The sequence below is a fragment of the Pristis pectinata genome, chromosome X, assembly GCF_009764475.1.
Source record: "Pristis pectinata isolate sPriPec2 chromosome X, sPriPec2.1.pri, whole genome shotgun sequence".
Lineage (NCBI taxonomy): Eukaryota > Metazoa > Chordata > Chondrichthyes > Rhinopristiformes > Pristidae > Pristis > Pristis pectinata.
Window position 1 is genome coordinate 947,302 of NC_067450.1, and position 23,113 is coordinate 970,414.

The window sequence follows — 23,113 nt, forward strand, 5'->3', positions numbered from 1 at the left end:
TATCTGGTCCTGACGGGTGTCACGGGGTGTTGGTGTCACCCATATCTGGTGCTGACAGGTGTCACGGGGTGTTGGTGTCACCCATACCTGGTGCTGACGGGTGTCACAGGGTGTTGTCACCCATACCTGGTGTTGATGGGTGTCACAGAGTGTTGGTGTCACCCATACCTGGTGCTGACGGGTGTCACGGGGTGTTGGTGTCACCCACACCTGGTGCTGGGGACAGTACCGAGGGAGTGCGGCAGTGTCAGAGGGACGGTCCGGAGGGAATAACACCCTGTCACGGGGAAGTACTGTAATTACACTATTTCTGCCTGGTTTTGCCCAGGGGCACACCCTTCACCGAACACAGTGAATGGAAAGATTTCTCAGCTCTCAGCGGACTCGGGTCTCGAACCCCCAGCTCTGTAACTCACCGATGGCCAGTCCGTCGGTGAAATTGTGCACACCGTCTCCCATTATCACCATCCAGGCAATATCCACTATCCCCGAGTCCTGTAGGTCCCGCGCTGCAGGGGGATGTCCGTGGGAATGTCCGCGTGCAAGCTCCTGCTCCTCTGACACCCCCGTCCCCGAGGACCAACAGTTGGGCAGGTCACCACGGGCGCCTGTGCCCGGTTTACTGGCAGTGAAGGGCTCACCATCTGCTCCCTCCTCCAGATCCACCTCAGTTCTGCCGTCAGACTCTGAACGGTCAAAGCCACTCATTGAAACTTTGTACGTGCTCAACGTAACCCACTGGGACATTTTACAGACATGTCCCCGACTGACCAACCCTTCCTTCCCCCCGACCCCTGACCAACCCCCCTCCCCACAACCCTGGACCCAACGAACAAGCGGACGAGCAGGTTGCTGTATGTTTAGGCACGGCAGTGTAGCTGTCAGCATAACGATTTACAGTGCCAGCGACCCGGGTTCAATTCCCACCGCTGTCTGTGAGGAGTTTGTGCGCTCTCCCCGTGTCTGCGTGGGTTTCCTCCGGGTGCTCCGGTTTCCTCCCACATTCCAAAGACGTACGGGTTAGGAAGTTGTGGGCGTGCTATGTTGGCGCCGGAAGCGCGGCGACACTTGTGGGCTGCCCCCCGAACACTCTGCGCAAAAGATGCATTTCACTGGGTGTTTCGATGTATACGTGACTAATAAAGAAATCTTATCTTATTTAAATCTGCTGATAGATGCCTCTCCACTGGGGGGCACGGAGTTTTGTCACGGACGCCCCGTGTGACTGGGGGAGCATGCTCAGGGTGGCGAATGGCCTCCTCCTGTTCCTCGGGTCTTGTGCAGTAGGGACTGCCAGTGGTGGATTGTAGAGCTGCTCACACCATCTACTGGAGGTGCTCAGCGGTGGGGCGGAGGAGCTGTTGACGCCCCGCGTCAGGACGGGTGAGGGGGGAGGTGAGGTGAGGTGAGGTGGCCGGCGTCGAGAGGGGGAGGGGGAGTGGCGGGACGGGGAGCCCCCGAGGCGATCGGTGGACGCGTGGAGGGGGGCAGAACGATGACGGGACAACCTGCACCAGGGAGGGGACGGGCAACCTACCCGTCATCGTTCTCCCCTGCTCGCTCCACCAATCACCTCGTTTGGGGGGGGGGGCGGTCCCACCACTCCCCCTTGCCCCTTTACCCCGGCCCTCTCCCCTCTCCACCCCCCAGTCCTGAGGCAGGTCTCGACCCGAAACGTCGAGTTCCTCTCCCTCCCAATGTAGGCTGCTCGACCCACTGAGTTCCTCAGCAGATTGTTTGTTGCTCCAGATGTAACGAGAGGTTCCCCCCCCCATGAGGCACCTCCCATCCCCTCCCCTCCCCTCCCACCCTCCTGTCTGCTCCCACAGAAGTGACCCGCGTCCATGTGTCTGGCATTGGGCACTGGCCAGATTGGACCCTAAGACTGCATCCAGTGGGGTTAATGGGTGGTCAGGTCCCCTTCACAATAGGTCCGTCAGCTTGGCCTGCGCTTGCAGAACAGCTGTCCCGTTCTCCTCATGTGGGGAGGTCCCCCTTCTCCCTAAACCACCGTACCCAGCTGAAGCCAACACCTGTGACCCTGCTTACCTGGGGCAGGCTTTAAACAGTGAAGTTCAGTGCTGGCTGGAACACCCATCTGGCGGCCAGCCTGTTCCCTCCGCTGCCTTTTGCCTGTTGACTGAGGAGTGGAAAGATTAGGTTGATACCAAGTGGGAAGGGAACAGCTGTCTGAGTACAACGGGCACTGCTGCCGATCTGTGACCAATTCCAGTCACGTTTACAACACGCAACTGTACTGCACAGGAACAGACCCACCGTGTTGTGCTGAACTAATTAAACATCTAACTAAACCAATCCCTTCTGCCTGCACAGTGTCCCCCTCCCTCCATCCCCTGCCCATCCATGTGTCTGTCTAACAGCCTCACAAACCCCTCTGTCGTATCTGCCTCCACCCCCCACCCCTGGCAGCACATTCCAGGCACCCACTGCTCTCTGTGTAAAAAAAAAACTTGCCCCGCACGTCTCCTTTGGACTTTCCCCCCCCGTCTCACCTTGAACGTGTGCCAACTTGTTTTTGATACGCCTGTAATGGGAAAAAGATTCTGTCTGTCTATCTATGCCTCTCATAATCTTGTATACCTTGAACTTAGCGCAGAGAACAATATAGCAGAGGAACAGGCCGTACAGCCCACCATGTTGCGCCAAACTAATTAAACTAAAGATGCCCCACAGTGTCCGTCTCCCTCCGTTCCCCGCACACCCATGGGCCTGTCCAACAGCCTCTTAAACCCCTCAATCATATCTGCCTCCACCCCCCACCCCTGGCAGCACATTCCAGGCACCCACCGCTCTCTGTGTAAAAAAAAACCTGCCCCGCACATCTCCTCTGAACTTTCCCCCCTCTCACCTTAAATGCACACCCTCTGGTATTAGAACCCTGGGGGGGGGGGAAGAAAGATCCCGGCCGTCTGCTCTATCTGTGCCTCTCATGATCTTATAAACCTCTCCCCTCAGCCTCCGCCGCTCCGGAGAGAACAACCTGAGTCTGTCTGACCTCTCCTTATAGCTCACGCCCTCTAATCCAGGCAGCGTCCTGGTGAACCTCCCCTGCACCCCCTCCAAAGCCCCCCCCCACCCTAAAAATTTCTCTTTAAAAGGCACTTGGACAGGAGATATTTAGAGGGATATGGGCCAAACGTGGGCAAATGGGACTGGCTTAGATGGGAATCATGGCCAGCACGGACTGGTTGGGCTGAAGGGCCTGTTTCCCTGCTGTGTGACTCTATGAGACTGGCAATTTCGGCTGCTAGGATGACCAAAGGTGGCACCATTGCAACTGGCTAATGGTTATTTGCGTTTTGCAAACTTAAATGCTTTAAACTACGTTGAAAATCTTGTTGGCTTCCCAACAGAGGGGAGAGACGCACCTGTTCAGCTACTTCCAAGTATTTCCATCAAACAGAAAAGAGACAAATTCCACAAAAACAGTTCTGTCAGAGGGAAGGACACCAAAGAATAGCAGATGGCTTGTTGGCGAGATATTGGAGCTGATGTGATAAGATGGAGCACTGCTCCTTCTGGTTCAATCCTTTCCTCCAAGGGCAAATAAATAGGTGGTGCCATTGACACTGAAGGTGGTGACCAGGATCTACAGGGGGATCTCAATCAATTGGGTCAGTGGGCCCAGGAATGGCAAATGGAGTTTAATTTTGGTAAGTGCGAGGTGTTGCATTTTGGGAAGACAAACCAGAGCAGGACTTTCCACAGTGAACGGCAGGGCCCTGGGGAGTGTTGTAGAACAGAGGGACCCAGGAGTACAGGTACATGGTTCCCTGAAAGTGGGGTCACAGGTAGACAGGGTGGTGAAGAAGACGTTTGGCACGCCGGCCTTCATCAGTGAGGGCACTGAGTACAGGAGTTGGGACGTTGTGTCACAGTTGTACAGGATGTTGGTGAGGCCACATTTGGAATATTGTGTTCAGTTTTGGTCGCCCTGCTGTGGGAAGGATGCCATTAAGTTGGGAAGAATACAGAAAAGGTTTATAAGGATGTTGCCGGGACTTGAGGGACTGAGTTATGGAGAGAGGTTGAGCAGGTTGGGACTTTATTCCTTGGACCTTACAGAGGTGTATAAACCCACGAGGGGCATCGATAGGGTGAATGTGCACAATCTTCCCCCCCCCCCCCCCCCCAGGGTTGGGGAATCAAGAACTAGAGGGCACAGGTTTAAGGTGAGAGGGGAAAGAGATTTAATAGGGGATCTGAGGGGCAACTTCTTCACCCAGAGGGTGGTCCGTACGTGGAACGAGCTGCCAGAGGAAGTGGGTGAGGCAGGGACATTAACAACACTCGGACAGGTCCGTGGATGGGAAAGGTTCAGAGGGATATGGGCCGAACGCGGGCAAATGGGACTGGCTTAGATGGGAATCCTGGCCGGCATGCACCGGTTGGGCCGAAGGGCCTGTTTCCATGCTGTGAGACTCTATAAATGGGGGACCTTCCCCTTCCCTTCATTGTAAATGCAATGAGGTGGGAGGGGGCGCACAGAACGCCACCTGTTGGGCTGAATGGCTCACTGTCGTGCTGTGTGTCCTGTGTATTTCCTCTCCTGCCCCTTCCGGGGCCACAGGCTCCTTGCCAAGGTAACAGGTCTGTCCTGAGCTGGCGCATCCTTCCCGTTGGTCTGGTAAGTGAGTGTGGGCAGGCCATTTTACCGCGGTACACACCACGGCCCACAGGCACTGTCCCAGGCGGAAAGTCACTAATCAGAAGCATCACTTCCGGATAATCCCCCACCAAAGGCACCGTGGCCACAACTGGAGATGCCCCATGAGGAGGACCCGAACATTCCAGGCACAGTACAGGCCCTTCAGCCCACAATGTTGTGCCAACATTTTATCCTGCTCTGAGATCTATCTAACCCTTCCCTCCCACATAGCCCTCCATTTCTCTATCATTCATGTGTCTATCTAAGAGTCTCTTAAATGTCCCTAATCTATCTGCCCCCACCACCTCTGCCGGCAGTGCGTTCCACGCACCCACCACTCTCTGTGTAAAAAAAACTTACCCCTGACATCCCCCTTCCTCCAATCACCTTAAAATTATGTCCCCTCGTGTGAGCCATTGTCACCCTGGGAAAAAGTCTCTGACTGTCCACTCGATCTGTGCCTCTTGTACACCTCTATCAGGTCACCTCTCATCCTCCTCCTCTCCAAAGAGAAAAGCCCCAGCTCGCTCAACCTATCCTCATAAGACGTGCTCTCCAATCCAGGCAGCATCCTGGTAAATCTCCTCTGCACCCTCTCTAAAGCTTCCACATCCTTCCTATAATGAGGCGACCAGAACTGAACACAATACTCCAAGTGTGGTCTGACCAGAGCTGCAACATCACCTCGCGGCTCTTGAACTCAATCCCCCGACTGATGAAGGCCAACACTCCATACGCCTTCTCAACAACCCTCCACTCGAGGATCATCGGGGTCTGTGCCTCTGTGGCACAGGGGGTGGTTCCACCAGCTACAAGAGGTAAACTTGCAGTGGGTTGCCCAACCAATCTTTCCCTGGTTTCTGTAGAGTCATAGAGCAACACAGCATGGATATGGCTCCTTGGCCCAACCATTTTCTGTGTCTGTGTGTGTGTGTGTGTGTGTGTTGTGTGTATCCTGTGTGTGTTTCTGTGAAACACTTTCTCGGGAAGTGTTAGCAGCTCGTCAGACGGAATTTGTGGCCGCGGTTTTGCCGCTTACCTTGACACCCCAGCTGCAGCTTCTGATCAGACCCAGCAGGCTCTCAATGAGTAAGAGCAGGTAGATGCCTCCCAGCACGGAGAGGCCTTTCCATAGAGAGTCCTTGCCCTTCAGGAGCGGGCGGGCACCCGTGTTCTCCGCCACCTTGTGCCTGTGAACCTGGGCCTAAACAGAAAGGCAGGGAAGGCAGGTCTTGACAACTGGCTCAGGTGGCAACGTTCGTGGGCCTCAGTGTCTAGGCGCTGAGGGGTAACACAATTGTCTTCCTCTTCCCCTGACTTATCGAGCTACAACAGGCCCTTCAGCCCACCGATTCCGTGCTGATGACTCACCACCCATTGACACTACAAGCCCGTCAACTCCCTCCAGATTTCACCCCTCACCCACACACCAGGGGTGATTGACGGGAACCAATTAACGCACCAACACTCCCCCCCACCCCACCCCAGCTGGAAGGGTATTGTTCAGGGGATCTTCTTCCGGTTGAACGAGCCACTTGGAGCACTGTGTTCAGTTCTGGTCGCCCTGCTGTGGGAAAGGTGCTGTTGAGCTGGAGAGAGCGCAGAGGGAGATTTACGAGGATGTTGCCAGGACTCGAGGGACTGAGTTACGGAGAGAGGTCGGGCAGGTTGGGACTTTATTCCTTGGAGCGTAGGGGTGACCTTACAGAGGTGTATAAAACCATGAAGGGTATCAATAGGGTGAATGCGCACAATCTTTCCCCCCCAGGGTTGGGGGATCAAGAACTAGAGGGCACAGGTTTAAGGTAAAGAGAGGGAGAGATTTAATAGGGGACCCGGGGGGCAACTTCTTCACCCAGAGGGTGGTCCATATGTGGAACGAGCTGCCAGAGAAAGTGGGTGAGGCAGGGCAGGCACGGTAGTGTAGCGGTTAGCGTAACGCTATTACAGTGCCAGCAACCTGGGTTCAATTCCGGCCACTGTCTGTAAGGAGTTTGTACGGTCTCCCCGTGTCTGCGTGGGTTTCCTCCGGGTGCTCCGGTTTCCTCCCACATTCCAAAGACATATGGGTTAGGAAGTTGTGGGCATGCTATGTTGGTGCCGGAAGCGTGGCGACACTTGCAGGCTGCCCCCAGAACACTCTACGCAAAGGATGCATTTCACTGTGTGTTTCGATGTACAAGTGACTGATAAAGATCTTAATCTTTAATCTTTAACATTAATGACACTTAAAAGGCACTCGGACAGGTCTATGGACGGGAAAGGTTCAGAGGGATATGGGCCAAACGCAGGCAAACGGGACTGGCTCGGATGGGAATCTTGGTCAGCACGGACTGGTTGGGCCGAGCGGCCTGCCTCTGTGACGTGAGGGACAGAATGTCCTCCCGGCGTTCCTGGGTAACGGGCTGAAGGGGACTGCTCCTCCTCCGGAGAAGGCACGACCGCCAGTCAGTGGTACTTACGTGAGGTATCAGGTGGAGCAGGGCGTCCGCGGAGAGCGTGCCGATTGCCAGCGCCACCAGGAAGGGGAGCAGCGCTCCGGAGAAGGAGCGGCTGAGGAAGGGGACAAAGGCTACGGCCACGAGTGACGTCAGGCTGGTCAGGGTAATGGCAATAAAGCCCCAGAGCCACACTGTAAGGAAGGAGAAATGGGGGGGGTGGTTAACGCAGACCTCACCCCACTCACGCTACCCTCACTGCATTAAAGGAAGCTTCTCCCAAACCGCCCGGACTCGAGGGACTGAGTTACGGAGAGAGGTCGGGCTTCATTCCTTGGAGCGTGAGGGGTGACCTTACAGAGGTGTATAGAACCACGAGGGGCATCGATAGGGTGAATGCGCACAGTCTCCCCCCCCCCTCCCCCCAGGGTTGGGGAATCAAGAACTAGAGGGCACAGGTTTAAGGTGAGAGGGGAAAGAGTTAATAAATTGGTAAATTGGTTTATTATTGTCACATGTACCGAGATACGGTGAAAGTTTTGCATGCCATCCATACAGATCATTTCACTACATGGGTACATCGAGGTAGTACAAGGGGAAACAATAACAGAATGCAGAATAAAGTGTCCCAGCTACAGAGAAAGTGCAGTGCAGGCAGACAATAAGGTGCAAGGGCCACGACCAGGTAGATTGTGAGGTCAAGGGTCCATCTCATCGTACTAGGGGACCGTTCAATAGTCTTTTAACAGCGGGGTAGAAGCTGTCCTTGAGCCTGGTGGTTCGTGCTTTCAGGCTTTTGTATCTTCTGCCTGACGGGAGGGGGGAGAAGAGAGAATGTCCGGGGTGGGTGGGGGTCTTTGATGATGTCGGCTGCTTTCCCGAGGCAGCGGGAAGGAACCTGAGGGGCAACTTCTTCACCCAGAGGGTGGTCCGTACGCGGAACGAGCTGCCAGGGGAAGTGGGTGAGGCAGGGACATTAACAACACTCAGACAGGTCCGCGGATGGGAAAGGTGCAGAGGGACATGGGGCCAAAAGCGGGCAGATGGGACCAGCTGGGATGGGAAGCTCGGTCGGCATGGACCGGTTGGGCCGAAGGGCCTGTTTCGTGCTGTGTGACTCTGTGACCGACTGCAGTTATCATCCTCGTCTATGTGGCAGGAGGGGTTCACCGGTAAACAAAGTGCGAGATGTTCTTGGAGGCTGGTTTTCATTGGGCATCAACTGTGCTATAGGGTCTGACTCTCCGGTACTGGACCACCTGTCGTTGGCGCTTCCTCCAACCAAGGACGGCCACTGAGCTCCTTAAAGGGCTTGACAAGCTCAATCCGAGACGGGGTGTGGGGGGTGCTCCCCCTGCCCCAGGAGTCTGTGGCCGGGGGGTGTAGATGCCGCGTTCGGTCGGTGCGTGACGGTGATCGGTGGGTTTCGATTGATCCGGGGACTGTGCAGGAACATGGAGGCACAGGAGAGAGCAGATGCCGGAAACCTGGGTCAACACACGAGGGGCCGGAGCGACTCAGCGGGTGGTGGAGGGAGAGGACAGTCGATGTTTCGGGTCGAGACCCTTCAGTAGGACTGGAAAGGAAGAGGAGAAATGGCCGGTGTAAAATGGTGGGGGGGGGGGGGGGGGGGTGGGGAAGAGTGGATCTGGGTGAGAGGGGATGATAGGCAGGTGAGGGAGGGGGGAGAGTAGGAATGATGTTAGAAGCTGGGCAGAGGGTCCCTCAATGTTATTGTAGCAGACTCAAGGGGCTGGATGGGTGACTCGTGTTGTTGAGGTTCAGCACACGGTACCCACACCCGGGGGAGTGGAGGCATCCTTCGGCTGAACCTCCTTGAGACATACGGTAAGCAATTGGTTAATCAATAAAGGGAGTCTTGACTTGTGGGAACAGGTCTGTGTCACACTCGTACTTGGGTAAGAGGAAGACCACAACTGTTCCCCATGGTTTGTCACTGTTGAATAAACAGATTACTGGACATTACTGACCCAGGACGTTCTCTGTTCTCCCCCCTCCTGTCGGGCAGAAGATACAAAAGCCTGAAAGCACGTACCACCAGGCTCAAGGACAGCTTCTATCCCGCTGTTATAAGACTATTGAACGGTCCCCAAGTACGATAAGACGGACTCTTGGCCTCACAATCTACCTGGTCGTGGCCCTTGCACCTTATTGTCTGCCTGCACTGCACTTTCTCTGTAGCTGGAACACTTCATTCTGCATTCTGTTATTGTTTTCCCTTGTACTACCTCGATGCACTGATGTGGTGAAATGATCTGTATGGATGGCATGCACAACAAAGTTTTTCACTGTACCTCAGGATGCGTGACAATAATGAACCAATTTACCAACTTACTGCGTGCACTCAAATGGGAAATGCATGCAGAGAAGACACAACAAGGTATAAAGATGTGGACATTGCAGATTCCTGGAGACATTTCAGTCTGGTCTTGCTGAAGACCACACTGCTTCGGTCTCCAGATAGTGCTCGGCTTGGTTTGAAGCCTTTTCATTCTCTGAGAGCCCTCAAACACTCATTTGAGGTGTGGATTACATGAGAATACCCACTGGAAGGTGGAGAGAAGCTGGTGAATGAATCCAGACCTATTCTTATATTGGAATCGGTTTATTATTGTCACTTGTACCAAGGTACAGTGGAAAACTTGTCTTACCTACCGATTGTACAGGTCAATTCATTACACAGTGCATTGAGGTAGTACAGGGTAAAAACAATAACAGAATACAGAGTAAAGTGTCACAGCTACAGGGAAGTGCAGTGCAGGCAGACAATGAGGTGCAAGGGCCACAACCAGGTAGATCGTGAGGTCAAGAGTCCATCTCATTGTATAAGGGAACCGTTCAATAGTCTTATCACAGTGGAGTAGAAGCTGTCCTTGAGCCTGGTGGTACGTGCCCTCAGGCTCCTGTATCTTCTACCTCATGGGAGAGGGGAGGAGAGAGAATGTCCTTGGTGGGTGGGGTCTTTGATTATGCCGGCTGCTTCACCAAGGCAGCGAGAGGTATAGACAGTCCACGGAGGGGAGGCTGGTTTCCATGACGCGCTGGGCTGTGTCCACAACTCTGTGGTTTCCTGTGGTCCCAGGCAGAGCAGTTACCATCCCAAGCTGGGATGCATCCGGATAGGACGCTTTCTGTGGGTTCTACTCAGGGGCACATGAGGTTTCTAAGCTGAACTACGTCTGAACAGTCGATGCACACTCGAGGGCACCTGGTCAGACAGGGGTAGGTACCCAGCAGAAGCCCACAGAGAGCAAGCTGGGATAACCTGGGAGGGAAAGGTAGCACGGGGAAGAAAGTGTTTGGATTGAAGACATGGCATCTGCTCACCCGATTTCGAGAGCCTGGCTTCCTGCTGAAACTCCAGTGAGTCATGGTGATAGATGCAGACCCGGCTGTCAATCTGATACAGCAGGGCCGGGCAGATGTAGGAGAACTGCTTTGGAGTGATCTCATGAACGGTGCTCATCCCAAAGTTGATCAGAAGCTGGCTCACATTCAAACACTGTGGCACGAGAGCAAAACATTCCCATCAGAATTCAACCCGCAACATTTCATCATGCACTAAAGAGCTCGGGGCAATCAAATGTCGATGATAGTTCATCATTTTCTTCAGGGTAGGCATGTGGTTGGAATGTTCTGTGCACCATTCAGAGACTCTGAGGCAGGGAGATCCAAAGACTCACAACCCTCTGATAGAGAAAAAAAAATCATCCCCTCATGATCTAATACGGGTGACGCCTTAGTTTTAAAAAGGGGGCCTCTGGTTTAGATTCTCCTGCACCTCCTCCGCATCTGGCCCCACAGGTCACCTGTCTCTCCTAAACTCCAGCAGATACAAGCTCAGCCCCTCCAACCTTTCCTCATGAGACAACTCACCCATTCCAAGGATCAGTCTGATAAGCCTTGTCCAGATTGCTTCCAATGCACTTATGTTCTTCCTTAAATAAGGAGACCATTGCTGTACACAGTAGTCCAGCTGTGATCTCCCTTCAGTGCCTTGCATAATTGAGGCACAACCTTCCTACTTCTGTGGTCAACTTCCACATCCAGGACCAATAACACTATGTTACTTTCCCAATAACTCTCTGCACCTTCCTTGTGTTCTGTTCCCAGTTTACGTCCCTACCCTACCTTTGTGTCATCAGTAAACATAACAACTGTAACTTTGGTACCTTCATCCAAGTCATTTCTATAAATTGTAAAAACTTGAGGCCCCAGCACTGATCTCAGTGGAACACCTCTTACCAGATCTCGCCAACCAGAAAATGACCCATTTTATGCCCAGTCTCCCTTTTCCTTTATCTAGCCAACCTTCTAACCAGGCCGATATATCACCTCTATACTGAGTGCTCTTTTGTGTGTTACTGCAGATTCCAGCATCAGCCGTCACCCCGGAGTTAGAGATCAAACAGTTGCAGAGACGGGGAGCAGGCAGAGAGAACAGGTCCGTGCGTCACGGGAGTGCCCTCTGGTCCTGAACTCTCCCACGTCCGCTCTATCCAGGCCTTTCAGTATCGGTAGGTTTCAATGAGATCCCCCCTCATCCCTCCAAACTCCAGTGAGTACAGGCCCAGAGCCATCAAACACTCCTCATACATTAACCCATTCATTCCCCAGGGGTTGTTCTCGTAAACGTCCTCTGCACCTTCTCCAACGCCAGCACACCCTTCCTTAGATACGGGGCCCAAAACTGCTCACAATACTCCAAATGTGGTCTGTCCAATGCCTTATAAAGCCTCAGCATTACATCCTTGCTTTTATATCGGAGGGATATGGGCCGAACACAGGAGATTGGGACTAGCTGGGTGGGCACCATGGTGGGCAGGGACTGGATGGGCTGAAGGGCCTGTATCTGTGCTGTGTTGCTCGGTGACTATCTCTGAGGTTGACAGTATCTGCAGGGATTCAGAGGTAAAATGTTGAACCAGGGACTCACGTTCCCATGCAGGTGATTGAACTTTGAGTGATTAGAGATGCTGTCCCCAGCAGCCGCAGGCGGGGGTCTCGTCGTCTCCCCCCGCCCTCTCGCCACCTCCCCGCTGCGCCCCGTTGCACTGCGCCGCTCCAGTCTCTTCCCCCGCAGCGTGCTGCCCCTGCCCCAGGCGGGGTGCGGGCTCTTCCTCTGTGTCCTTCTCGCCAGCCTGCAGCCAAGGGGGCCAGAGGGAAAACAAGAGCCGAGTTAGCCTCACGCTTGGCCCCAGAGGGTCACCCAGGGGGGAGCGAGCAGGTCGGGAGGGTTGCCTGTGCATCGGAGCGGTCCTGTGGGCTCCCCAGTGGCGGGTGGAGCAGTCTGGCTCAAGGTCAAAGTCAAGGTCGAGTTCACTGTCTCTCACACACACACAACACACATAGGATACACACAACACACACATGCACGCGCGCGCGCGCGCGCACACACACACACACACACACACACACACACACACACACACACACACACACACACACACACACACACACACACACAAAGTCCGTGTGTGCACAGGGGCAATGAAAATCCTCCCTGTAGCAGCATCACAGGCACAGAGCGTCAGAGACACAACATTCACAGGAAAAACATCAATTAAACATGAATTATACACAGGAACGCAATTAAAACAAAAAAAACAAAGGCCACTGCAGTGCAGAGCGGTCCCAGTGTTGCTGCACTGAGGCAGTGATCAGGGTTGTGCCGGTCGGTTCAAGAACTGAATGGTTGAAGGGAAGTCGCTGTTCCTGAACCTGGTGGTGTGGGGACTTCAGGCTTCTGTACCTCCTGCCCGACGGGAGCTGCGAGGAGACAGCACGGCCTGGATGGTGGGGGGGATCTCTGACGACGGACGTTGCCTTCTTGAGGCAGCGCCTCCTGTAGATACTCCCGACGGTGGGGAGGGATGTGCCCGTGATGTATTGGGGCTGGGTCCACTGCTCTCTGCAGCTTCTTACGTTCCTGCGCACCACGGGTTCCATCAGCTCTGAGCTGAGCTGAAGATGAGGCAGGGAAGCTGCTGAACCAGCAGCTGAGAACCTTCTCCCACGCTGGGGAAGGAATGTCAGCCAAGGTTCCCAAAGGCCACCCCCCCCTCCCCCTCACTGCCAATGGCAGTCCAGGGGTCTGCACCTCTTCCGGGCCCGTGTGTCCTGTATGTCCCCGGAGAAGGAGCACGCTGTCTCCATGGGTATGTTGGGGGCTTTCCGGGGCTGGTGGGTGCCACAGGGACTCGGGTGTGTGCTGCCTGGATTGGAGAGCACGTCTTATGAGGATAGGCTGAGTGAGCTGGGGCTTTTCTCTTTGGAGAGGAGGAGGATGAGAGGTGACTTGATAGAGGTGTACAAGATGATAAGAGGCATAGATCGAGTGGACAGTCAGAGACTTCTTCCCAGGGCGACACGAGGGGGCATGATTTTAAGGTGATTGGAGGAAGGTATAAGGGGGATGTCAGAGGTAAGTTTTTTTTACACAGAGAGTGGTGGGTGCGTGGAACGCACTGCCGGCAGAGGTGGTGGGGGCAGATACATTAGGGACGTTTAAGAGACTCTTAGATAGACACATGAATGATAGAGAAATGGGGGGCTATGTGGGAGGGAAGGGTTGGATAGATCTCAGAGCAGGATAAAATGTCAGCACAACATCGTGGGCTGAAGGGCCTGTACTGTGCTGTAATGTTCTATTGTGGTCATGTGATGCTGTAATCACTGGATAAACCTCCTTTGGAAAAGGGGCAAAAATGCCAACAGAGGAGAGGATTAAATGTATTTGTTATATCCCTTGGGAACAACCAGCAGGTGAGGGAGCTACTGAAAGGGCAGGCACATCCATTACTTTATACCATTAGCACTGATGGGGTACTGCACCTTTGCCCTATGTACATGCCAGCCAGCCACCATGCCCATCTTTACTAATCCCACTTACCCGCACTTAAATGTCATTTAACACGGAAACCAGCCGACCCAGTCCGCCCCAACCAACGAGCACCCACTTCGCCACGTTCTCGGACTTCGAGTTCTACCCCCATCATTCGCTGCACTGTTGTCACTTCCCAATCTGCACCACTTCAGACTGCACTACAATTTTTGCACTGCTCTGTTTTGTGCTTGCCGCTGTATTTATTGTACTTGTGATAGCATGCACACTGTCCGCTCTGTGATCTTCACGTGAACAAGGAACTTTATTGCACCCTGGTCTATATGACAATAAACTAATCCGAATACTAATCTCACACCAATCCCCTTTGATTCTCCCCACGTTCCCAACAACTCCTCCTGGATTCTACCCCTTGTGTGCACATGGGGAGCCAGTTACCTAACAACAGCACACCTTTGGGATGTGGGAGAGAAACCACATCCCAAATGTGGCCCCAACACATCGATGCAATCGCGAAGGAGGCATGCCAGTGGCTCTACTTCGTTAGGAGTTGGACGAGATTCGGTCCGTCACCAGAGACTCTTACAAGTTTCTACAGATGTGCGGTGGAGAGCGTTCTGACTGGGTGCATCACCACCTGGTACGGAGGCTCCAACGCGCCGGGTCACAAGGCGCCACAGAGGGTTGTAGATCAGCCAGCTCCATCACGGGCACAATCCTCCCCGCCTATCGAGGACATCTCCAAGAGGCGGAGCCTCAAGAAGGCGGCATCCGTCACTGAGGACCCTCACCCCCCGGGACACGCCCTCTTCTCGTTACTGCCATCGGGGAGGAGGTACAGGAGCCCGTAGACCCACACACAACGATTCAGGAATGGCTTCTCCCCCTCCGCCATCAGATTCCTGAAGGGTCCATGAACACTACCTCGTTATTCCTTTTTAATTTGCACTGTTCATTTATTTTATAGTAATGGTTGTGTCTTTGCACTGTACTGCTGCCACAGAACAATAAACTTCACATCGTAAGTCAGTGAGAAGAAACCTGGTTCTGAATACCTCCCGAATTCTGAATACCTGTTCAGTCACAAGGAGAACGTGCGAACTCCACACAGACAGCATCTAGAACAGAGAACAGTCCAGCACTGGACAGGCCATTCGGCCCACCATGTTGTGCCAACCTTGATGCCGATTTGGACCACATGTCCTCCTCCTGTGTACCATCACACCTGGGTCATTCTCTCCCCTCTCCCATTAGGGAGAAGATACAGGAGCCTGAGGGCACGTACCATCAGACTCAAGGACAGCTTCTACCCCACGGTGATAAGACTATTGAACGGTTCCCTTATACAATGAGATGGACTCTGACCTCACGATCTACCTTGTTGTGACCTTGAACCTTATTGCACTGCACTTTCTCTGTAGCTATGACACTTTACTCTGTACTGTTATTGTTTTTACCTGTACTACCTCAATGCACTCTGTACTAACTCAATGTAACTGCACTGTGTAATGAATTGACCTGTACGATCAGTGTGCAAACCAAGTTTTTCACTGGACCTCGGTACAAGAGACAACAATAAACCGATACCCCAACGTTGGCTGTCAACAGGCTCGTTGTACTTACCCCACCGTGGAGGTCATGGCTGAGCCATCGGCAGAGGACTCTGGGTGGTTGCCCCTCCCTCTGTGCCCCCTGTGGTCATGGGCCGGCGCGGACATGTGCTCCAGAGCGGTGTGGCTGTGTACATGCCTGTTCTCCTGCAGGTCCAGCAGGTCCAGGTGAGAGACATGGTCATGGCCCATGTCTTCGTGCTCGATCTCCAACACCTGCACCTCGCCCAGACCCAGGTTGGCGAGCAGCCTGCTCAGGCCGTCGAAGGACAGTTTCCCATTTTCCCCGTAGTGCTGGAAGAGCTGCAGCAGGTAGTACCGTTGCTCCAGCACGGCACTGTGAGAGGCAGTCCTGTCCTTGCCTGGTGGCCCGTGCCCGCTGGGAGCGCTGGCGTTAGACCCTGCTGCTGGCGACTCTCTCTGCCTGTGGACAGACCTTGTTTGGGCTTGGCAATGCCAACCGTGGTGTGCCCAAGGGGCCAGCAACCCAGTGAGAAACACGGTCAGGACCCCACACTTCATTCTCGTACCATCACCTACATGAAGCAAAACAGAACAAAACGCCTGCATTTCTCCGGCACCTCTCACTGTTTTGTCCCAAAGTTCAGCAGAGTCACGGAGCAGCACAACACGGACACAGGCCCCTCGGCCCAACCAGTCCGTGCTAACCATGGTGCCCACCCAGCCCGTCCCGATCTCCTGCATTCCCTCCAAGCCCTCCCTTCCCCTCCATGTACCTGTCCAAGTACCTTTTAAACGTTGTTAATGTCCCTGCCTCACCCACTTCCTCTGGCAGCTCGTTCCACGTACGGACCACCCTCTGGGTGAAGAAGTTGCCTCTCAGGTCTCCTTTTAAATCTCTCCCCCTCTCACCCTAAACCTCTGCCACCACCCCCCTCCCCCCCCCAGTTTTGGACCCCCCTACCTTGCAGCAGGAACTCAGCAGACTGATCCTGTCCACCTTATCGACGCCTCTCATAATTTTAAACGTTTCTATAAGGGTCTCCTACATTCCAAGGAATAAAGACCCAGCCTGGCCGACCTCTCCCTGTAACTCAGGCCCTCGAGTCCTGGCAACATCCTGGTAAACCTCCTCTGTGCCTTTCCAGTTTAACCATGCCTTCCCAATAGCAGGGTGACCAACACCGTACACGATGCTCCACATGTGTCCTCACCAGCCTTTCATTCGGAGGGGTTTGAATTCTCTCCCCCGGCAGGTTACAGGTAGTCCGTTGTTGACACTTCCTCGAACCGCTGCGGTCCTCCTGGTGAACGTGCTCCCACGGTGCCGCTGGGGAGAGAAAGGTCCAGGACTTAGGCCCGGTGGTGATGAAGGAACGTTTCCGAGTCGGGAGGGTGTGCCGACCCCCGGGCACGAAGGAAACAAAGGGATCGGGAGAGGAGAAACAAAGATGCTGGAATCCAGATGAAAACCACGATGACGCTGGAGGAACTCGGCAGGCCAGGCAGCATCCGCGGAGAAAAGCCGGCGGTCAACGTTTCGGGTCAGGACCCTTCGTCAGGACTGAGGATGGGGAAAGGAGGAAGCCCGATATATAGGAGGGAAATGCAGAGCAGTGAGAGGTGGACAAAAGAGGAGACGAGGGGTGGGCACAGGGTGGTGATAGGTAGGTGCAGGTGAGAGACAGTGATGGGCCGGTGCTGGGGAGGAGGGGAGAGCAGATCCACTGGGGGGTGGGTCACAGGGAAGGAGAGAGAGGAATAAAGACTAGACAAAAGAGAGAAGGCTAGGAAATGGAAGAGAAGAAGCACGGTGGGGGGTGTTGTGGGGAAGGGGGGTGGTGTTTACCTAAAGTGGGAGAATTCAATGTTCATGCTGTCAGGCTGCAAGGTTCCCAGACGGAAAATGAGGAGCTGTTCCTCCAGTCTGCGCTTGGAATTCTCCTGGCAGCGGAGGAGGCCGAGGACTGACACATCAGTGACAGTGTGGGAGGGGGAGTTGAAGCAACGGGGGGATGCAGATCGCGGTTACGGACAGAGCGCAGGTGCTCTGCGAAACGGTCACCTAGTCTGCGTTTGGTCTCACCGATGTAGAGGACGCCACACTCGGAGCACCGAATGCGGCAGGTGATATTAGGGGAGTCGCAGGTGAATCTCTGCCTCACCTGAAAGGACTGTTTGGGTCCCTGGGTGGAGGTGGTGTAGGGGCAGGTGTTGCACCTATGGCAGGGGCAGTGCAAAGTCCCCGGGGTGGGAGCAGGAATGGGTAGGGGGGAGGAGGAGTGAACTAGGGAGTCACAGAGAGAGTGGTCCCTGCGAAAGGCAGAAAGGAGTGGGGAGGGGAAGATATGCTTTGGTGGTGGGGTCCCGTTGGAAGTGGCGGAGAATGATGTGTTGGATACGGAGGCTGGTGGGGTGAAATGTGAGAACAACGGGGACCCTGTCCCTTTTGGGTCTGGGAGGGGTGGAGGTGAGAGCAGAAGGGCAGGAAATGGCAGAGATGTGGGTCGGGGAGAGGACATGGAATTGAGACAACAGATCTCCTCCTGAATGGTGGAACGGGCTCAAGAGCGGCTGACCCCGACTATTTTTTGTGCTCTTGCTGTTAACAGGCAGGTGAGGTGAAAAGCTAAGGGTTGTTTTGCGGGCTCCTGATTGTGGGGGTGGGGTGGGGGGTGGGGAGTTACAACAGGACAGGACACCTGATAGAAGTTTATGAGAGGCAGAGACAGTCAGAGTCTTTCTGCCCAGGGGAGGGGGTGATCAAGAACGTGAGAGGGAGGGAGACCGGAGGGATGTTTCCTGCCCCAGGAGGTAGTGGAATCAGATCCACCCACTGCGTTGAGACGGACACTGAGATGGGTGAGGTGTGGAAGGGTACGGTCCCGGTGGGGGCAGGTGGGGTTGGTGTGTGGGTGTGTGTGTGGGGGGGGGAAGGGTTGGCCTGGACATGGTGGGCCGAAGGGCCTGTCTCTGCACTGCCCCACTCTGAGACTCTGTCACGTCGAGCGCTTTTGACTTTCTGCACAACGCAGTTGGTGCTGAGGGTTTGCAGCTTTGCCGGCGGGCACCATGTGGCGCCTGAGCAGTTCCTGCAACAACACACGCCATGCAGACCAGCCACAGGCACCAGGACAAGTGCTAACCAGACTGCTTGCAATAACCGACCTTTGATGTTTGCAGTCAGTAATCAGGAACAGAACCCCCTGGCGCTGTGCAAAGACCATTGTTCACGGCGCGAAATCACCTTCACCCAGTCAACTCTGAACAAAGTGCTTTGTTGAAATTGTGTCATAAACTCCCATGATAGGCACAGAGCGTGTTGACACTGCAGCCCTCCCCGCCCGCATCAAACGGCTCAGCTCGGGGGCTGAGTGTTTAACCCCGGGAGCTGTCAGTGAGTTAAAAGGCTCTGCTGGGGCAGAGGTAGTTGTTTGAGACATGGTTTGAGCCTCCGTTGCGTCAAGCGCTTTATATTTTCTGTACAATGCGGTTGGTGCTGAGGATCTGCAGCTTTGCCGTTTCCTGCAGGACAAGATTGAGGCACCAGGATAAGTGCTAACGAGATTGCTTGCCGTCACCCACGTGTGGAGATCTGGTGTTTGGTGCCGAGGGGTGCGCTGAAGCCGGGGGCAGCCAATGCAGAGACTCCGCGGGGAACAGCCCACGGTCTGGGCTGAGCCGGGTGGGGAAGCCCCTCGCACATCGATAGGGCGCGTCACCCCGGGGGGGGCCACATGAGTTGTAGAGCACTACAGCACAGAAACAGGCCCTTCGCCCCATCTAGTCCATGCTGACCTGATCTTCTGCCCATGGTCCAAAGGTGTTATGGTTTAAAACAAAGTATTAACACCACTGAATGTATTGACCATGAATGTAACAAGTTTTGCATTGGTTATTCTATAGTGTAGAAGGTTGCTGTAGGTTACGACAGGACATTGATAGGATGCAGACCTGGGCTGAGAAGTGGCAGATGAAGTTCAACCCAGAAAAATGTGAAGTGATACACTTCGGGAGATCGAATTTGAAGGCAGAATACAAGGTTAATGGCAGGACTCTTAGCAGTGTGGAGGAACAGAGGGATCTTGGGGTCCACGTCCACAGATCCCTCAAGGTTGCCGCACAGGTCGATAGGGTTGTTAAGAGGGCATATGGAGTGTTGGCCTTCATTAGTCAGGGTATTGACCTGCGAGGTAATATTGCAGTTCTATAGAACTCTGGTCAGATCACACTTGGAGTATTGTGTTCAGTTCTGGTCACCTCATTATAGGAAGGATGTGGATGCTTTAGAGAGGGTGCAGAGGAGATTTACCAGGATGCTGCCTGTCTTATGAGGATAGGTTGAGCGAGCTGGGGCTTTTCTCTGTGGAGAGGAGGAGGATGAGAGGTGACTTGATAGAGGTGTACAAGAGGCACAGATCCAGTGGACAGTCAGAGACTTTTTCCCAGGGCGACAATGGCTAACACGAGGGGACATAATTTTAAGGTGATTGGAGGAAGGTATAAGGGGGATGTCAGGGGTATGTTTTTTACACAGAGAGTGGTGGGTGTGTGGAACGCACTGCCTGCAGAGGTGGTGGGGGCAGATACATTAGGGACATTTAAGAGACTCTTAGATAGACACATGGATGATAGAGAAATGGGAGGCTATGTGGGAGGGAAGGGTTAGATAGATCTCAGAGCAGGATAAAATGTCGGCACAACGTTGTGGGCTGAAGGGCCTGTCCTGTGCTGTAATGCTCTGTATTCTATTGTATATATTTTTTATTATGAATAAAGTTTACTTTTGAAATAAAAAGTAAGATCTGGTGTTCGAGAGAAACAAAGGACGGCAGATGCTGGAATGGAGATGAAACACACGATGATGCTGGAGGGACTCAGCAGGCCAGGCAGCATCCATGGAGAAAAGCAGGCGGTCAACGTTTCGGGGCAGGACCCTGGTGTTCAGTGGGATGTGGATACAGGACAGTTTATACCAGACACCTAACAACACAGGCAGCACCATGGCTCAGCAAGCAGAGCCACTGCCTCTCAGTGCCAGCGGGGTGTCTGTGTGTGGAGTGTGTTTGAGTGTGTCTGTTCTGGCTGTGTGTATGTGTCTGTCTGTTCTGGCTGTGTGTGTGTTTTGTGTGTGTGTGTCTGTTCTGGCTGTGTGTATGTGTCTGTCTGTTCTGGCTGTGTGTATGTTTTTGTGTGTGTTTTGTGTGTGTGTGTGTCTGTTCTGGCTGTGTGTGTGTGTCTGTCTGTTATGACTATGTGTGTGTTTTTGTGTGTGTGTGTGTCTGTTCTGGCTGTGTGTGTGTGTGTGTGTGTGTGTGTGTGTGTGTGTGTGTGTGTGTGTGTGTTAGGGCTGTGATTAACCCACATCCCCACGATGTGCGGGGTCGGTGGGTTAATCGGCCGTCGGCCACTGTGAATCCTCCCCCCCCCCCCCCCCATGTGTTAGGGTGACCGGTAGAATCTGAGGGAGTTGGTAAATTGTACCGAGGTACAGGGAAAAACTTCGCTCTGCATGCCGTCCATACAGATCATTTCACCACATTCAGTACATCGAGGTAGTACAGGGGAAAACGGGAACAGAATGCAGAATAAAGTGTCGCAGCTACCGAGAAAAGCCCTAACGACTCCTGATCGCCACAGGCGCCGGGCCAGCCCGAGGAAGGAGCCGCTGGAAGTCAACACCTTGACTTGTGGACGGCGGCTGAGCACCCCCCCCACTCCCTCCCTCCCTCCCCCCTCTCTCTCCCTCCCTCCCTCTCTCTCCCTCCCTCCCTCCCCTCTCTCTCTCCCTCCCTCTCTCTCCCTCCCTCCCTCCGTCCATCCCTCCCTCTCCCCCCCTCTCCCTCCCTCCCTCCGTCCATCTCTCCCTCCCTCCCTCCCCCCCTCTCTCTCCCTCCCTCCCCCCTCTCTCTCCCTCCCTCCCTCCGTCCATCCCTCCCTCTCCCCCCCTCTCCCTCCCTCCCTCCGTCCATCTCTCCCTCCCTCCCTCTCCCCCCCTCTCCCTCCCTCTCCCTCCCTCCCTCCGTCCATCCCTCCCTCCCTCCCTCTCCCTCCCTCCGTTCATTCCCCACCCTCCCCGTTGCAAGACGGCAGCTTAAACCCCCGGGAGGGACGAGGAGTGAGGGGTGGGAGTGAGGTGAGGTGTGTGGGGTGGGGGTGAGGGGTGGGGGGTGGGGGTGAGGGTGAGGGGTGGGGGAGGGCTGGGAATGAGGTGTGTGGGGTGGGGGTGAGGTGAGGTGTGTGGGGTGGGGGTGAGGGGTGGGGGAGGGCTGGGAATGAGGTGTGTGGGGTGGGGGTGAGGTGAGGTGTGTGGGGTGGGGGTGAGGGGTGGGGGAGGGCTGGGAATGAGGTGTGTGGGGTGGGGGTGAGGTGAGGTGTGTGGGGTGGGGGTGAGGGGTGGGGGAGGGCTGGGAATGAGGTGTGTGGGGTGGGGGTGAGGTGAGGTGTGTGGGGTGGGGGTGAGGGGTGGGGGAGGGCTGGGAATGAGGTGTGTGGGGTGGGGGTGAGGTGAGGTGTGTGGGGTGGGGGTGAGGGGTGGGGGAGGGCTGGGAATGAGGTGTGTGGGGTGGGGGTGAGGTGAGGTGTGTGGGGTGGGGGTGAGGGGTGGGGGAGGGCTGGGAATGAGGTGTGTGGGGTGGGGGTGAGGTGAGGTGTGTGGGGTGGGGGTGAGGGGTGGGGGGTGGGGGTGAGGGTGAGGGGTGGGGGAGGGCTGGGAATGAGGTGTGTGGGGTGGGGGTGAGGTGAGGTGTGTGGGGTGGGGGTGAGGGGTGGGGGGTGGGGGTGAGGGTGAGGGGTGGGGGAGGGCTGGGAATGAGGTGTGTGGGGTGGGGGTGAGGTGAGGTGTGTGGGGTGGGGGTGAGGGGTGGGGGAGGGCTGGGAATGAGGTGTGTGGGGTGGGGGTGAGGTGAGGTGTGTGGGGTGGGGGTGAGGTGAGGGGTGTGGGGTGGGGGTGAGGGGTGGGGGGTGGGGGTGAGGGTGAGGGGTGGGGGAGGGCTGGGAATGAGGTGTGTGGGGTGGGGGTGAGGGGTGGGGGAGGGCTGGGAATGAGGTGTGTGGGGTGGGGGTGAGGTGAGGTGTGTGGGGTGGGGGTGAGGGGTGGGGGAGGGCTGGGAATGAGGTGTGTGGGGTGGGGGTGAGGTGAGGTGTGTGGGGTGGGGGTGAGGTGAGGGGTGGGGGTGGGGGTGAGGGGTGGGGGAGGGCTGGGAATGAGGTGTGAGGTGTGTGGGGTGGGGGTGAGGGGTGTGGGGTGGGGTGGAGGTGAGGGGTGGGGGTGAGGGGTGGGGGGTGGGGGTGAGGGTGAGGGGGAGTGTTTAAACGATTGCAGGTGAACTTACCTGCTCCTTTCTCCTGTTACGCACGACCCGAGCGAGTCTCAGAGTCCGGCAGCGTTGATCCGGCAGTGGGACCCCCTCCTCTCCCCTCCCTTTCCCCTCGCCTCCCCGGGAGCTCTGGTCAATCAACAGGTGCAACCGTGGGGAAAGGGGACAAGCTGGCTCAGCCCCCGCCCTTCAGTCCGCCCTCCGGGGAGCGGAGCAGCCGTTCCCCGGTGTCTGCAGCCGCAGGGGCGGGA

At 55.2% G+C, this 23,113-nt stretch overlaps 1 protein-coding gene across 1 annotated transcript in view; it reads right to left on the reverse strand.

Annotated features, from left to right (window-relative positions):
- The window catches only part of slc39a5 (solute carrier family 39 member 5), a 30,033-nt gene extending 6,952 nt beyond the window's left edge, over positions 1-23,081 (reverse strand). Inside the window, exons 1-9 of the mRNA XM_052009377.1 lie at positions 22,878-23,081; positions 16,758-16,873; positions 15,596-16,118; positions 12,065-12,269; positions 10,456-10,630; positions 7,132-7,301; positions 5,709-5,873; positions 2,050-2,140; positions 417-686 (exon numbers count right to left, since the gene is read on the reverse strand). Coding sequence (XP_051865337.1) covers positions 417-686; positions 2,050-2,140; positions 5,709-5,873; positions 7,132-7,301; positions 10,456-10,630; positions 12,065-12,269; positions 15,596-16,104 — 1,585 coding nt within the window. The 5' untranslated portion in view covers positions 16,105-16,118; positions 16,758-16,873; positions 22,878-23,081. The remainder of the gene's footprint in view (positions 1-416; positions 687-2,049; positions 2,141-5,708; positions 5,874-7,131; positions 7,302-10,455; positions 10,631-12,064; positions 12,270-15,595; positions 16,119-16,757; positions 16,874-22,877) is intronic.
- Positions 23,082-23,113: the final 32 nt, after the last annotated feature.